General features: G+C 45.8%; 1 protein-coding gene across 1 annotated transcript in view; it reads left to right on the top strand.

Moving 5' to 3' along the window:
• Positions 1–15,593, top strand: part of LOC144502629 (leucine-rich repeat-containing protein 75B-like) — a 68,480-nt gene that overhangs the window by 34,680 nt on the left and 18,207 nt on the right. Inside the window, exon 2 of the mRNA XM_078226783.1 lies at positions 6,989–7,101. Within this exon, the coding sequence (XP_078082909.1) occupies positions 6,989–7,101 (113 nt within the window). The remainder of the gene's footprint in view (positions 1–6,988; positions 7,102–15,593) is intronic.

Here is a 15,593-nt window from a genome sequence, read left to right as displayed (position 1 = left end):
CCACAAAAATGCTTCATAGCCAGGGAGTTACCTTTGTAGTTTGGTCACTACTCTCTTGTCGGCAAAATTGGGAGCAAATTACCCTGCACGGTGGCACAGTGGTTAGCACTGCTGCCTCTCAGTGCCAGGGACACAGATTCAATTCCAGCCTTGGATGACTATCCATGTGGAGTTTGCACATTCTCTCCATGTCTGCGTGGATTTCCTCCAGATGCTCCAGTTTCTTCTCTCAGTCCAAGGACATGCAAGTTAGGTGCATTAGCCAGGCTAAATTGCCCCTTAGTGTCCAAAGATGTGTAGGTTGGGTGAATTAGCCATGGTAAGGGTGCGGTGTTACGGGAGTGGGTGGGCCTGGGTAAGATGGAGAATCAGTGTAGATTCAATGGGCCGAACAGCCCATATCTGCACTATAAGGATTCTATGGTTCTGATCACAGCTGAGAGGACTTCTCAGCAAACTAGGCCTCACTCCATTTCTCCTGACACCTTTGTCATCACTTTATCAGCAGTGCCTCTCACAGTCTCCTGTAATCTCCCCCTTACTCCTGTCTGAGTTAGACTTCCAGCCATGGCGTAATTCAGCATGTTTTACAAGATTAAATGGAAATTGGTGTCAGACCTGAGGTAATCCCTCAATAACCGTTGATAATCTCACCCTGCAGAACTTTACGATGTTGACAATCCTGTGCAAAACACTCCCACTCTCCTGACAGTTTATTAAACTTGATCCGCTGACCTCAGCGCTCCTTATAATCAGCAGATGCCAATTTAATTACTTTCTCTTCTTCAGGTTTTCGTGCTGTAACCATAGAGACCACATTCAGTCCCTGATCAAATCAAATTGCTGTCGTTCATTCTCAGAATAAAACATTTTCACGTGCAGCAATCCAATTTGAATAAGTCAGACGGTTTATATCTCCAAACAACTTCTAACCACTGAACAACACTGACCTACAACCTTCCATCCTTCATCCACTGACCCGGAACCTTCTCTTCTTCATCCACTGACCCGGAACCTTCTCTCCTTCATCCACTGACCCGAAACCTTCTCTTCTTCATCCACTGACCCGGAACCTTCTTTCCTTCATCCACTGACCCGGAAACTTCCATCCTTCATCCACTGACCCGGAACATTCTCCCATTCATCCACTGACCCGGAACCTTCCATCCTTCATCCACTGTCCCGGAACCTTCCATCCTTCATCCACTGACCTGGAACCTTCCATCCTTCATCCACTGACCCGGAACCTCCTCTTCATCCACTGACCCATAGAACATAGAACATAGAACATTACAGCGCAGAACAGGCCCTTCGGCCCACGATGTTGCACCGACCAGTTAAAAAAAAAAACTGTGACCCTCCAACCTAAACCAATTTCTTTTCGTCCATGAACCTATCTACGGATCTCTTAAACGCCCCCAACATTCTCCCCTTCATCCCCTGACCCGGAGCATTCTCCCCTTCATCCACTGACCCGGAAGCTTCCATCCTTCATCCACTGACCCGGAACCTTCCATCCTTCAGCCACTGACCCGGAACCGTCTCTCCATCCACTGACCCGGAACCTTCCATCCTTCATCCACTGACCCAGAACCTTCTCCCCTTCATCCACTGACCCGGAACCTTCTCCCCTTTATCCACTGACCTGCAACATTTCATCCTTCATCCACTGACCCAGAACCTTCCATCCTTCATCCACTGACTTGGAACCTTCCATCCTTCATCCACAGACCCGGAACCTTCTCCCCTTCATCCACTGACCTGGAAACTTCCATCCTTCATCCACAGACCCAGAACTTTCTCTCCTTCATCCACAGACCTGGAACCTCCTTTCCTTCATCCACTGACCCGGAACCTTCTCTCCTTCATCCACAGACTCGGAACCTTCCATCCTTCATCCACTGACCCGGAACCTTCTCTCCTTCATCCACTGACCGGAACCTTCTCTCCTTCATCCGCAGACTCGGAATCTTCCATCCTTCATCCACTGACCCGGAACCTTCCATCCTTCATCCACAGACTCGGAACCTTCCATCCTTCATCCACTGACCCAGAACCTTCTCCCCTTCATCCACTGACCCAGAACCTTCGCTCCTTCATCCACTGACCCGGAACCTTCTCTCCTTCATCCACAGACCTGGAACCTCCCATCCTTCATCCACTGACCCGGAACCTTCTCTCCTTCATCCACTGACCCAGAATCTTCTCTCCTTCATATGTTCCATCTGAAAGGCTTTGGTGCTTGAGATAAACTCTGGTGACGAGAGAGAAAATGCACCTAATGGAGGATTACACCCAGAGGCAGTCCCAGGGGTGCATGCTCGAGCCTTTGTACATCTTTATTCACACAAATAGGTAAATGGCCCAGATTCGGAACAAGTTGGTTGAAGTTCATAGGTAATATTAAACAGTGGGGGCAAGTCTGATATTTATGGAGGGGCCCTGTCAATGTTTACAAGTGGGGAGAACTGTGGTAAATAATATTCAACGCACAGTCTTGCACATTGATGGAGAATATGGAGAACATAATGTACAGTGTCAACCTGTCCAGTGAAGAGACATAAAGAGATCTGAGCCCAACAACACTAGTCATAGCCAGTCTTTGTAGAGCTAATAACTAGCAGGCGATGGTGAGCTACATTGGGCTGTTAATGGAGCCACTATAAGGTCGTCATATTGAGGTTGGATGGTGTTGTGGTCAGACTGTATCTGGAGTATTGTCTGCAGTCTAATTACTGAGGCTTACTAGATTACATGGGGATTTTCACAGTAACTTCATAGCAGTGTTAAAGTAAGCCTTACTTGTGACTAATAAATACATTTTACTTTACTTGAGGCACCAGAGAAGTATTCACACCCTAGAGGTGGTATGGGAAATGTCAGGAGAATGATCCCTGGTGTCAGAGGGCTGACATCAGGAGGAAAAATTCCAAAAACCTGGCTTCTTCGACCTCAATGGTTGAGGAAAGTGGGATAATAGAGGTTAGCTATCATGATAAGAGCTGCCTGATTTTTCCTTTCATTGACCTCAGCTAGGGTGTAGAACAAGCAGATAATTTAGTATCAACTATTTTACAATAAAGTTCAAATAATCCTGACTAAGTGGAACGGTACAATTAATCCTGGATAGCATTCCGAGTTGAAGCATGGGATTGAAGGAGACGGATAGCAATGAGTTCATTATTCATGACCTCCAATAACGTGGATCTACCAGGTTACATTGGGGCTGAAACTAAAGCAACCAGAACCAGTGCCCCTCCACCCTACTCTTCAGCTAGAGGAGAGGATTCCTCTAAAATACAGCAAGACACCCAGTCAAACATTCAACAGGGATTCCATTCTCATCATTGGGCAACATACCGCAATGTTCACCAATCACAGGGGGCTCGATGTGATCCCAATGCTGTGTCATCGAGGAGCAGAATGGGTCAGGACAAACATCAGGAAGAATAGCCAACAGCAGACCCGAAGGCTGGAAATTTGGAATCATTCGAGAGGCAGACAGATATTACAGTGAAGAAAGGATTGCAGGTTTCTACCTATCCGGAACATAATTGGGTACATTGGCTATTGGGTAAAGTGGACACGCTACTGGACTAACGCTCTAGTGAACCGAGTTCCAATCTCACCACAGCGTTTTATGAATTGATTTCATTTAATTAAATAAATCTGAAATATAAAGATAGTGTTAGTGATGCTGACTATGAAACTAGCATTGATTGTCGTAAAAACCCATCTGGTTCACTAATGTCCTTTTGGCAAGGAAATCTGCCATCCTTACCTGATCTGGCCTACATGTGACTCCAGACCCACAGCAATGTGGTTGATTCTTAAATGCTCTCTGAAATGGCCTCAACAGCTTCTAAGGTGACTCACCACCACCTTCTCAAGGGCAATTAGGGATTGGCAATAAATGTTGGTTCTAGCTAGTGATGCCCATGTCACATAGAATATAGAACATAGAGCATTACAGCGCAGTACAGGCCCATCGGCCCTCGATGTTGCGCCGACCAGTGAAACCAATCTAAAGCCCCTCTAACCTACACTATTCCAATATCATCCATATGTTTATCCAATAACCATTTGAATGCTCTTAATGTTGACGAGTCCACTACTGCTGCAGGCAGGGCATTCCACGCCCTTACTACTCTCTGAGTAAAGAACCTACCTCTAACATCTATCATAGAAACCCTACAGTACAGAAAGAGGCCATTCGGCCCATCGAGTCTGCACCGACCACAATCCCACCCTATATCTATCATATATCTTATATATGTTATATATCTTATATATATCTATCATATATCTTGTATATCATATGTCCTATATCTATCACCCCTCAATTTAAAGCTATGTCCCCTCGTGTTAACCATCACCATCCGAGGAAAAAGGCTCTCACTATCCACCCTATCTAATCCTCTGATCATCTTGTATGCCTCTATTAAGTCACCTCTTAACCTTCTCTCTAACGAAAACAACCTCAAGTCCCTCAGCCTTTCCTCATATGATCTTCCCACCATACCAGGCAACACCCTGGTAAATCTCCTCTGCACCCTTTCCAACGCTTCCACATGTTTCCTATAATGCGGCGACCAGAACTGTACGCAATACTCCATGTGTGGCCGCACCAGAGTTTTGTACAGTTGCAGCATGACCTCATGGCTCCGAAACTCAATCCCTCTACCAATAAAAGCTAACACACCGTATGCTTTCTTAACAACCCTATCAACCTGGGTGCCAACTTTCAGGGATCTATGCACATTGACACCCAGATCCCTCTGTTCATCCACACTACCAAGTATCTTTCCATTAGCCCAGTACTCTGTATTCCTGTTACTCCTTCCAAAGTGAATCACCTCACACTTTTCCGCATTAAACTCCATTTGCCACCTCTCAGCCCAGCTCTGCAGCTTATCTATGTCCCTCTCTAACCTGCCACTTCCCTCCGCACTGTCTACAACTCCACCGACTTTAGTGTCATCCGCAAATTTACTAATCCATCCTTCCACGCCCTCATCCAGGTCATTAATAAAAATGACAAACAGCAGTGGCCCCAAAACAGATCCTTGCGGTACACTACTAGTAACTGAACTCCAGGATGAATATTTCCCATCAACTACCACCCTCTGTTTTCTTACAGCTAGCCAATTCCTGATCCAAACCACTAAATCATCCTCAATCCCATGTGTCCGTATTTTCTGCAATAGCTTACCATGGGGAACCTTATCAAACATTTTGCTGAAATCCATATACACCACATCAATCGCTTTAAACATTACACACAGGAGGAAGCTATTCAGTCCCTTGCACCTGTTCCACCATTCAATTAAATCATGCCCGATCTGTATCTCAAGCTATATATCTCTGCCTTTGCTTCATGTTCCTGATCTCCCTACCCAACAGAAATCAGGATCTCAATCCTGCAATTGGCTGCTCTGTGTGTGTGTGTGTCTGTAGGGGGAGGGGGGGGGGGGTCCGTGGGAAGGTGGGATTCTATATTTAGAACATAGAACAGTACAGCACAGAACAGGCCCTTCGGCCCACGATGTTGTGCCGAGCTTTATCTGAAACCAAGATCAAGCTATCCCACTCCCTATCATCCTGGTGTGCTCCATGTGCCTATCCAATAACTGCTTAAATGTTCCTAAAGCGTCTGACTCCACTATCACCGCAGGCAGTCCATTCCACACCCCAACATACCTCTGATATCCTTCCTAAATCTCCCACCATGAACCCTATAGTTATGCCCCCTTGTAATAGCGCCATCCACCCGAGGAAATAGTCTTTGAACGTTCACTCTATCTATCCCCTTCATCATTTTATAAACCTCTATTAAGTCTCCCCTCAGCCTCCTCCGCTCCAGAGAGAACAGCCCTAGCTCCCTCAACCTTTCCTCATAAGACCTACCCTCCAAACCAGGCAGCATCCTGGTAAATCTCCTCTGCACTCTTTCCAGCGCTTCCACATCCTTCTTATAGTGAGGTGACCAGAACTGCACACAATATTCCAAATGTGGTCTCACCAAGGTCCTGTACAGTTGCAGCATAACCCCACGGCTCTTAAACTCCAACCCCCTGTTAATAAAAGCTAACACACTTTAAATGCAAATGTGTTCCCTGATTTCCCAGCTGAATAGTCTCACTCTGATCTGAAGATTATACTCCTTTGGTTTCGATTGCCCCCCCCCCCACCCCCAAAGTGGAAATGGTTTCCCTAGTATCTGCCCCATCCTTTATTCTCTCGCTGGCTGGGTCAGCGTTTGTTGCCCATCCTTAATTGCCCTTGAACTGAGTGGCTCACTCGGCCATTGCAGAGGGGCAATTAAGAGTCAACCATATTACAGTAATGGAGTGACATGTAGACCAGACCAGGTAAGGACGGCAGATTTCCTTCCCTAAAGGACACTCGTGACCCAAATGGGTTTTTACAACAATTGATGATAGTTTTACGATCACCATCACTGAGACTAGCTTTCAACCGCAGATTTATTAACTGAATTTAAATTCCACCAGCTGCCGTGGTGGGATTTGAACCCATGTCCCTATCAAAACCTTTTAACATTTTAAATACCCTGATCAGATCACTCTTATGCTTAAGGGTTCAGCAGCCTGCCTTTGTAATTTAATCTTTTTACTTTTGGTATCATTCTGGTGAACCCATGCTACATCCCCACCAAGGACAATATATCCTTCCTGAGGTGCAACCGAATACACTGCTCCAGATGGGATCTGACTAAGACTCTATATCACTGTGACTAACCTTTATATTCTAGCCCCTTCAAAAAATAGACAAATTCTCCATTACCATTTCTGATTTCTCTTTGTATCTGTCCATTAGTTTCTAATGATTTGTGATGAACTGTGTGGGTTGAATGGCTCCCTCTTGTATTTATCATTGCCGAAAGGGACAGAGTTTGTTTTCTAGGTGGGGTGGACGGCACACAGGACCAAGTTAGGTTCAAGGTTTAACCACTGTCCATTTGTTTTAGGAATTGGAGCCCCTGAAGTCTTCCGAAAAGCTTTGCCGACAGCTCATTTATCACCTGACCCCACATTCTAAGTGGCACCGACAGACAGTGTCCAGGCAGAAGTCACAAGCCTGGTGAGTACCAGTGGTCATGAGAGACACCATGTTGGAGACACTTGTCTCTCATTCCCTAACCTGCTCAAGGACAATGACCCTCACCTGTCAGGCTAGCTGGAAAGGTTTCTCATACTGTTCAGCCAGATCAAATCAGAAAACAGATTTTTAGACACAGCCAGAATATTATTATCCTGAGAAGTGAGAGATGGCTATTGATTTCAAGAAGAAATTGGATTTGTCTCTTGGGGCTAAAGGGATCAAGGGATGGGGGAGGGTGACAGAGGTGAATTTGATGATCAGCCATGATCAAGATGAATGGCGGAACAGGCTGGAAGGGCCAAATCGCTTCTAGTTCCTATGTTTCTATCCAATCTCAGAAAATGAAGTTCTGGGAAAAGCGTGAAGAAGTTGGATTTGTTTAGCTGAGAAAGTAAACCTCTTTAATATGACCTGATCAAAGAGGTGAGGGGTGGCATGGTGGCAGTGTGGTTAGCACTGTTGCCTCACAGAGCCAGGGATCTGGGTTCGATTCCCGGTTTCGGTCGCTATCTGTGTGGAGTTTGCACATTCTCCGTGTCTGCGTGGGTTTCCTCCGGGTGCTCCAGTTTCCTCCCATGGTCCAGTAATGTGCGGGTTAGGCTGATTGGCCATGCTAAATTGTTCCTTAGTGTCAGGGGGATTCATAGGGTAAATATGTGGGGTTGCGGGGATAGGCCTGGGTGAGATTGTTGTCGTTGCAGGCTCGATGGGCCAAATGGCCTCCTTCTGCACTGTAGGGATTCTATTCTACGATTAGGAGAGCAGTTGATAAAACTGATGCAATTCAAGAATTTCTTGTGTTGAAGGGCTCACATCCCAGGACATCGGTGCAGACTCGATGGGCCGAATGGCCTCCTTCTGCACTGTAGGGTTTCTATGATTCTATGATTCTGTGAGGACAGAGAAATTTAAATGTGGATCAGGAATAAAAAGGGGCAATTGAGAGGGGAAACACTCTTTGCTGTAATGATGGAACTACAGGTCTTCACATTTAGTAAGGAATATCCCCTTAGAACTAATGACTTTGCTTATTTTTTTATTTTGGGCTTAAAGAATCGTTAACTGGTTCCTGCAAGGTTACTGACAGGTCTTATGTCTGAGAGAAAGACTTTAAAATGTGTCAGTGGAGCATCTGATATAGCTGGAGATGGGGGGGTTTTTGTGCATGCCTGAGCAGGGCAGGAAAACCCTTTTAGGGTAAGCCCGTTTCTTTGAGTCAATATCCTACACTCTCTTTGGCTAAATAAACAATGGCAAGAACTACTTTGAAACTTTGCTTCTGGAATATGCAGGGAATACATCATCCTATTGAATGAAAAAGGATTGTGGGGGCGTTCTTACCAGTTCATCACGCCAGTTTGCGCGACATCACGCAAAGGGGGAAAATTGGGTTTGCGCAGTTTCTCACCTCTCATGATATTACCAGCCCTGTTCTGGCAGCGTAATCAGCCTCACACCCAATATTCATTCGCTCATTTTAATATTATTATTAGGGAGTCCCGGATGCAATTTTCTGGGCTCACTTGCCTTAAGACTTCGCCGGTGAAGGTCCTCACTGGCGAAGATCATGTATGGTCCCCACCAACGGGCAGCAGACGTGATGGCCTTGCCGATGGGACCGGAGGCTGTTGAGGCCCCCCCGGGGCAGTCAGGGGCAGGGGCGGGCAGTGTCACTTGGGCAGTACCTTGGCAGTCTGGCACCCTGGCAGTGCCGACTAGGCACTGGGCAGTGCCAAGGGGCAGGGTCTAAGGGGCGGGGTGGAGCCTAAGGGGAGGGCGGGGGCCTGAAGGGCATTGGGCCTGAAGGGGCAAGGCTGAAAGGGAGGCAGGCTGTGGGGAGCTCTATAGGGGCTGCATAGTCTTTATCGGGGATCGCCGGGGAGGCAATTGGCAGGTGGGGGGGGGGGGGGGGGGGGGAGGAGGGTGGTGGGTAACAGAGGCTGCGATCAGCAGGGGTGTGGGAATTGGGGACGGCAATCGGAGGGGTTCACAATCGGGAGTGGTGATCGGGGGAGTAGCGTGATCAGGGTGGTGGGGGTGCGATGTCCAGGTCGATGGGGTGGGAGTGACAATCCCCCATGCACTGTGTACTGTGCAGTAGTGCCCTCGAGCAGTCTGCAGCCAGCTTTCCAATGTGAATAGACTCCACCCACTCCCCCTACTAGCGAAAATCACACTTTGCCTCATTTTTGTTTCTAAGTGTCGTACGATTGCACCTGGAAGCTCGTCTAAAAATGGGTGCGATTCTCCCCCATTTTCATGCTTGTTCAGCGCTTAGAATTGTTTTGGTAAGATCGCCCTCTTTAAAAAAGGAGAAAGTTGACACAGCTTTATTCCAGGAATCTCATCCCAATGACAAGGAGAACCTAAGGATGAAGCGGGACTGGGTGGGGCAGGTTTTCTTTGCCTCATTCTCAACCAGTAGCCAAGGTGTTGCGATGTTAGTCAATAAAAATGTGCCCCTTACATTGGAGGACTGTGCGAAGGATAAGGGGAGAAGAAATGTGATTATCAAGGGCTATCGTATGGGGAAAACATCTCCATAACAACTGTCAATGGTTCCCGCAAATTATCCCCCTGATTTTGTTACTAAATACATATTTTGCTGAATCAGCATCAACAAATTCTCTTAGAGGTGGGATTTCAACTGTCATTTTAACCCTTTGATGGACAAACTCCCCATACCTAGGAATCCCCCCACCTAACAGGCAAAGGGTTTAGCATTGGTTTGCGAGGAGGTGGGGTATTTAGATGTGTGGAACACTGCATCCTAAAGATATAAACGCCGGAACCGGAGCAGGCGAGGGGCGGACAACGGAAATGTCTATTGACCTCGTGTGGGAATTTCCAGTCTCGCTCGAGCGAGGCTGTAAAATCACACCCATTGAGTTTACTTTCTTCTCTGCTGCCTACCAATGTCATACTAGAATTGACTATTTTTTCATGCCATAAACAAACTTACATCCAATGGCTTCCTGCTCTGTAGATAGCCTTGTTATTTTTTTATCACGCTCCTGCCTTCCTGGAATTTTTATTCAAGGGGACCCACCCCCGATCTAGATCCCAGAAATTACTCAGGGATCATAACTTCGTTCCATACCTTAAGGGCAAATTTGATCACTTCTACTCAGTCAATTCTCTCTCAACCTCCCTCAATCCTGTGAGAAACCTGCAAGGCTTGTTGCAAGGGATTTAGTCATCTCGTATATAGCCAACAAAAAGAGTAAAATGCTGGAGCGATAGCGCCAGCTTTAAGTAAAATTGACTGAAACAGAGAGGGAGTATGTTAAGAATCCTAGCCACTCAATATGGAAAGAAATCAATGCAGTCTGATTGGCACCGGGCTCCTTGCTGACTGACTCAACATGCTGAGAGGAGTATAAAGTTTGCCAAACAAAAGCTATGAGTTTGGAAAAAATCTTAGCAGATACCTGGCTTTCCTTACTAGGAAGAAGGCAGATTCTCGGGCTATTCCCTTTGTGCTACACTCAAAGGCTAATAGGATGATTAAAATGGGGGATATTAATAAGGCATTTCTATGCCAACTCATATGAAACAGACCTGTCTGGGGATGCATTGTCAATTTCTGATGACCAAAGGTCAATCCTGAATGCTCCCATTTCCAAGGGGGAGGTGGCTCTTGCCCTGAGGGAGCTTCAATCTGGATAGTTCTGGGGCCTGATGGTTTTGGATGTGAATTTTACAAGGAATTTAAAGACTTGATTGGAATGTATAACCATTCATTTGAAGCAGGTTGCTGCCTCAGTAGCTTTGTAAAGCCAATATCTCCTTAATTTTGAAGGCAAGCAAGAATCCTGAAGAATGCATCCTATAGGCCAGTCTCGCTCTTGTAGATTTGAAACTGATGCCTAAGGTGCTGGTGCGGTGCCTGGAATGAATCCTCCCCTGGATTATCCAGGGCATGATGTGGAGATGCCGGCGTTGGACTGGGGTAAGCACAGTAAGGAGTCTCACAACACCAGGTTAAAGTCCAACAGGTTTATTTGGTAGCAAATACCATAAGCTTTCGGAGCACAGCTCCTTCGTCAGATGGAGTGGATATCTGTTCTCCAACAGTGTACAGACACAGAAATCAAGTTACAGAATACTAATTAGAACGCAAATCTCTACAGCCAGCCAGGTCTTAGAGGTACAGACAATGTGGGTGGACGCTACGACAACGGATGAATGAAAACCACTCGACAATCACCAGGCAAGACTGTTCTCTTCCTGTGCGGGAGCACTTCAGCAGTCACGGGCATTCAGCCTTGGATCTTCAGGAAAGCGTTCTCCAAGGCGGCCTTCACGACACACGACAGCGCAGAGTCGCTGAGCAGAAACTGATAGCCAAGTTCCGCACACATGAGGACGGCCTAAACCGGGATGTTGGATTTATGTCACATTATCAGTAACCCCCACAGCTTGCCTCCTGGACTTGCAGAATTTCACTAGCTGTTCTTTCTGGAGACAATACACATCTCTTTAACTTATGTTGAATGCTCCCTCCACCCACATTGTCTGTACCTTTAAGACCTGGCTGGCTGTAGAGATTTGCATTCTAATTAGTATTCTGTAACTTGATTTCTGTGTCTGTGCACTGTTGGAGAACAGATATCCACTCCATCTGATGAAGGAGCTGTGCTCCGAAAGCTTATGGTATTTGCTACCAAATAAACCTGTTGGACTATAACCTGGTGTTGTGAGACTTCTTACTGTGCTTATCCAGGGCAAGCAGACTGAGGTTTTGAAATTTATTTATTATTGTCACAAGTAGGCTTACATTAACACTGCAATGAAATTACTATGAAAATCCCCCAGTCGCCACACTCCAGCGCCTGTTCGGGTACACTGAGGAAGAATTTAGCATGGGCAATGCACCTAACCAGCACGTCATTCAGACTGGGTCCATAAAGGGCTAGAATTCGGTTAACATTGTCAGCAGGTGACTAAATATCATTCAGGTCTTTCAAAAGTAGGCATTAGGTAGTTTAGTGATCTCTTGGAATGCAGGGAATGCTTTTGACATGGTGGAATTGAATTATTTATTCTATATGTTGCAGATGTTTGGGTTGGGAGGGGAATTTGTTAAGTGAATACAAGTCTACTGGCGGCAGTTCTTACTAATGGTTATAGATCAGATTATTTTAGTGTGGGGCTAGGCTGGGTTGCCACTATCCCAGTTATTGTCTGCAATAGCTATTGAGCCTCTAGCGGAGAAAATTAAACCTGACTCTTTGGTATGTGGGCTATTCAGTGGAGGAAAGCAATGTAAGATTACGTTATACGCAGATGGTGTGTGACTATTTGTGTCCAAACCGGACATTTCTGTTCCAGCCTTTATCAATGTTGTGAGTAGATTCAGCCTTTTCTCAGGCTATAAAATCAATTTTACCAAGTCTGAAACTATTGCTGGAATTTTACCACCTCGCCCGCCCGAGGCTCGTAAGATCTTTCCCGGGGCTAATGGAGAATGCCGTTCTGCGAGCCTTGGGACAGGCGTGCCAGTAAAATTCCGACCGTTGTCTCTGAGAAGACTGAGAGGGAGACTGCCCCCCCCACCCCGCCTTTGCTTATTTCCCTTGAGATGGACCCCTCAGGGTTTACTCCTCTGAGTATTTTTGTTAGTCCCTCTTTCAGACATTTGTATTGGCAAATGTGCCCTCCCCACCCCTTGCATCAATTAAATGGGACTTACATTGTTGATCCTCTTAACGATATTGTGGCTGGGCAAATAGCACTGATTAAGATGAATGTGCTGCCTAGGTTGTTGTATCCTTTACAGATGCTGCCAATCTTGCTTTTTCCGAAGGTCCTAAAGGAAATGAATGAAGTGTTTAGTTCCTTTGTATGGAGCAAAAATAGACCTCACTTAAAATTGGCCAAATTGCAGCTTCCTAGTTCGAAGTGGGGGGTTTGAGTTGCCGAATATTAAGGTGTATCAGTTAGCCTCTCATCTGAGTTTGGTGTGTGAGTGGGTAAGAGGGAACCTCACCTCTATTTGGCTTAATATTGAAGCTGGCCAGTCTGAGTGCTCCTTACAAACTCTGTTGTTTCTTAAGGGTTTCAAGACTGTGCCTGACAAATGTGAGAATCCAATAATCATTAACATTCTGAGAGCATGGAGGATGGTCTGTGAGTTGGAAGGAAGATTTAATTTAACTTCTGCTCTCTCGTCCATTCAGGGTAACACAAATTTGCCACCCGGTCTTATGGAACATGGTTCTGATGTTTGGAAGGTTGGGGCACTCATTCGGTTACATGACATGTTTAATAGAGCTCTGTGTTATCTTTTGAGCTCCTGTGTGAACAATATGGTATTCTGAGACCTTCCTTTTTCATATATCTGCAACTTTACAACAGAGACTTTATTCTTAATTAGACATTTCCACATCTTGATACTAGTGTCCCCCGGTGGAAATATCCTGCTATCCATTGAACCTAAGTAATTAATCAGCAAGTTTTATAACACTTAATGTTCTAGATCCTTTGTGAATATACTAGTGACTCTGCAGTCTTGGGAGAAAGACTTTGCAGTGAATATTGATGAGGAGACTTGGGGCAATATGTGGGAACATGCCAATAGAATCTGCAATAGAACGAAGGAGACTCAGCTTAAAATATTACACTGTCTGCATGTAAAGACAGTAAGAAGTCTCACAACACCAGGTTAAAGTCCAACAGGTTTATTTGGTAGCAAAAGCCACTAACTTTCAGAGCGCTGCTCTTTCGGCAGGTAAGTGGGAGTTCTGTCTTGGAATTCCCACTTACCTGACGAAGGAGCAGCGCTCTGAAAGCTTTTGCGACCAAATAAACCTGTTGGACTTTAACCTGGTGTTGTGAGACTTCTTACTGTGTTTACCCCAGTCCAATGCCGGCATCCCCACATCATGCATATAAAGACCCAGGATAGACCCTGCTATATTTTCATTGTGCCAATTGGTGAGAAGTGACTACACACATTGGCCGGAATTCTCCTGCCTGCCATGGGAATTGTAGAGGCGGGGAAGTGGACCATGCAAAGGTCCATTGACCTCGGGTGGGATTCTCCGGTTTTAAGACGAACACGGCCAGAGAATCCCGTCCATTATGTCTGGTCCTGTGTCAGAATTAAATCTTACTGGTCTGGCATACTTAAAGAGTTTGAGAAGATATTTGAAACACCCTTAGAATTTGATCCTTTGTTTTTAATTCTGGGGCTCCCAGATAGTAAGATAATTGATAATTGATCCCTTGTGAGACATTAAACTGAGGCCCTGTCTATGTAAAGGATGGTAGACATGATGTGGAGATGTCGGCGTTGGACTGGGGTGAACACAGTAAGAAGTCTCACAACACCAGGTTAAAGTCCAACAGGTTTATTTGGTAGCAAATACCATAAGCTTTCGGAGCACAGCTCCTTCGTCAGATGGAGTGGATATCTGTTCTCCAACAGTGTACAGACACAGAAATCAAGTTACAGAATACTAATTAGAATGCAAATCTCTACAGCCAGCCAGGTCTTAGAGGTACAGACAATGTGGGTGGACGCTACGACAACGGATGAATGAAAACCACTCGACAATCACCAGGCAAGACTGTTCTCTTCCTGTGCGGGAGCACTTCAGCAGTCACGGGCATTCAGCCTTGGATCTTCAGGTAAGCGTTCTCCAAGGCGGCCTTCACGACACACGACAGCGCAGAGTCACTGAGCAGAAACTGATAGCCACGTTCCGCACACATGAGGACGGTCTAAACCGGGATGTTGGATTTATGTCACATTATCAGTAACCCCCACAGCTTGCCCCCTGGACTTGCAGAATCTCACTAGCTGTTCTGTCTGGAGACAATACACATCTCTTTAACCTATGTTTAATGCTCCCTCCACCCACATTGTCTGTACCTTTAAGACCTGGCTGGCTGTAGGGATTCGCATTCTAATCAGTATTCTGTAACTTGATTTTTTTGTGTCTCTGTGCACTGTTTGAGAGCACATTTCCACTCCATCTGACGAAGGAGCAGCGCCCCGAAAGCTTATGGTATTTGCTACCAAATAAACCTGTTGGACTATAACCTGGTATTGTGAGACTACTTACTATGTAAAGGATCCCATGGTGCTATTTTGAAAACAGGAAGGGAAATTATCCCAAACATCCTGATACTTATCGCTCAACCGGCAATCATTAAAAAATGGTACCCTGGTCATTTTATTCCCATGCTGTTTGTGGGATCTTGCTGTGCTACTGTATTTCCTATGTTACAACAGTATCTACACTTGAAATGTGTTTCACTAGCTGTACAATGTCCTGATGTCGTGAAAGGCGCTATGAAAATACCACTTTTTCTTTCTTTTTTATTCAGCTGACAGATTAAGGGCGGTACAGTGGCACAGTGGTGAGCACTGCTGCCTCATAGCGTCAGGGACCCAGGTTCAATTATGACCTTGGGTGACCGTTTGTGTGGAGTTTGCACATTCTCCCCGTGTCTGCCTGGGT

The sequence above is a fragment of the Mustelus asterias genome, chromosome 13, assembly GCF_964213995.1.
Source record: "Mustelus asterias chromosome 13, sMusAst1.hap1.1, whole genome shotgun sequence".
NCBI classification, from domain to species: domain Eukaryota; kingdom Metazoa; phylum Chordata; class Chondrichthyes; order Carcharhiniformes; family Triakidae; genus Mustelus; species Mustelus asterias.
Note: the sequence above shows the minus strand (reverse complement) of the source record. Positions and strands in the feature narration are given on the sequence as shown.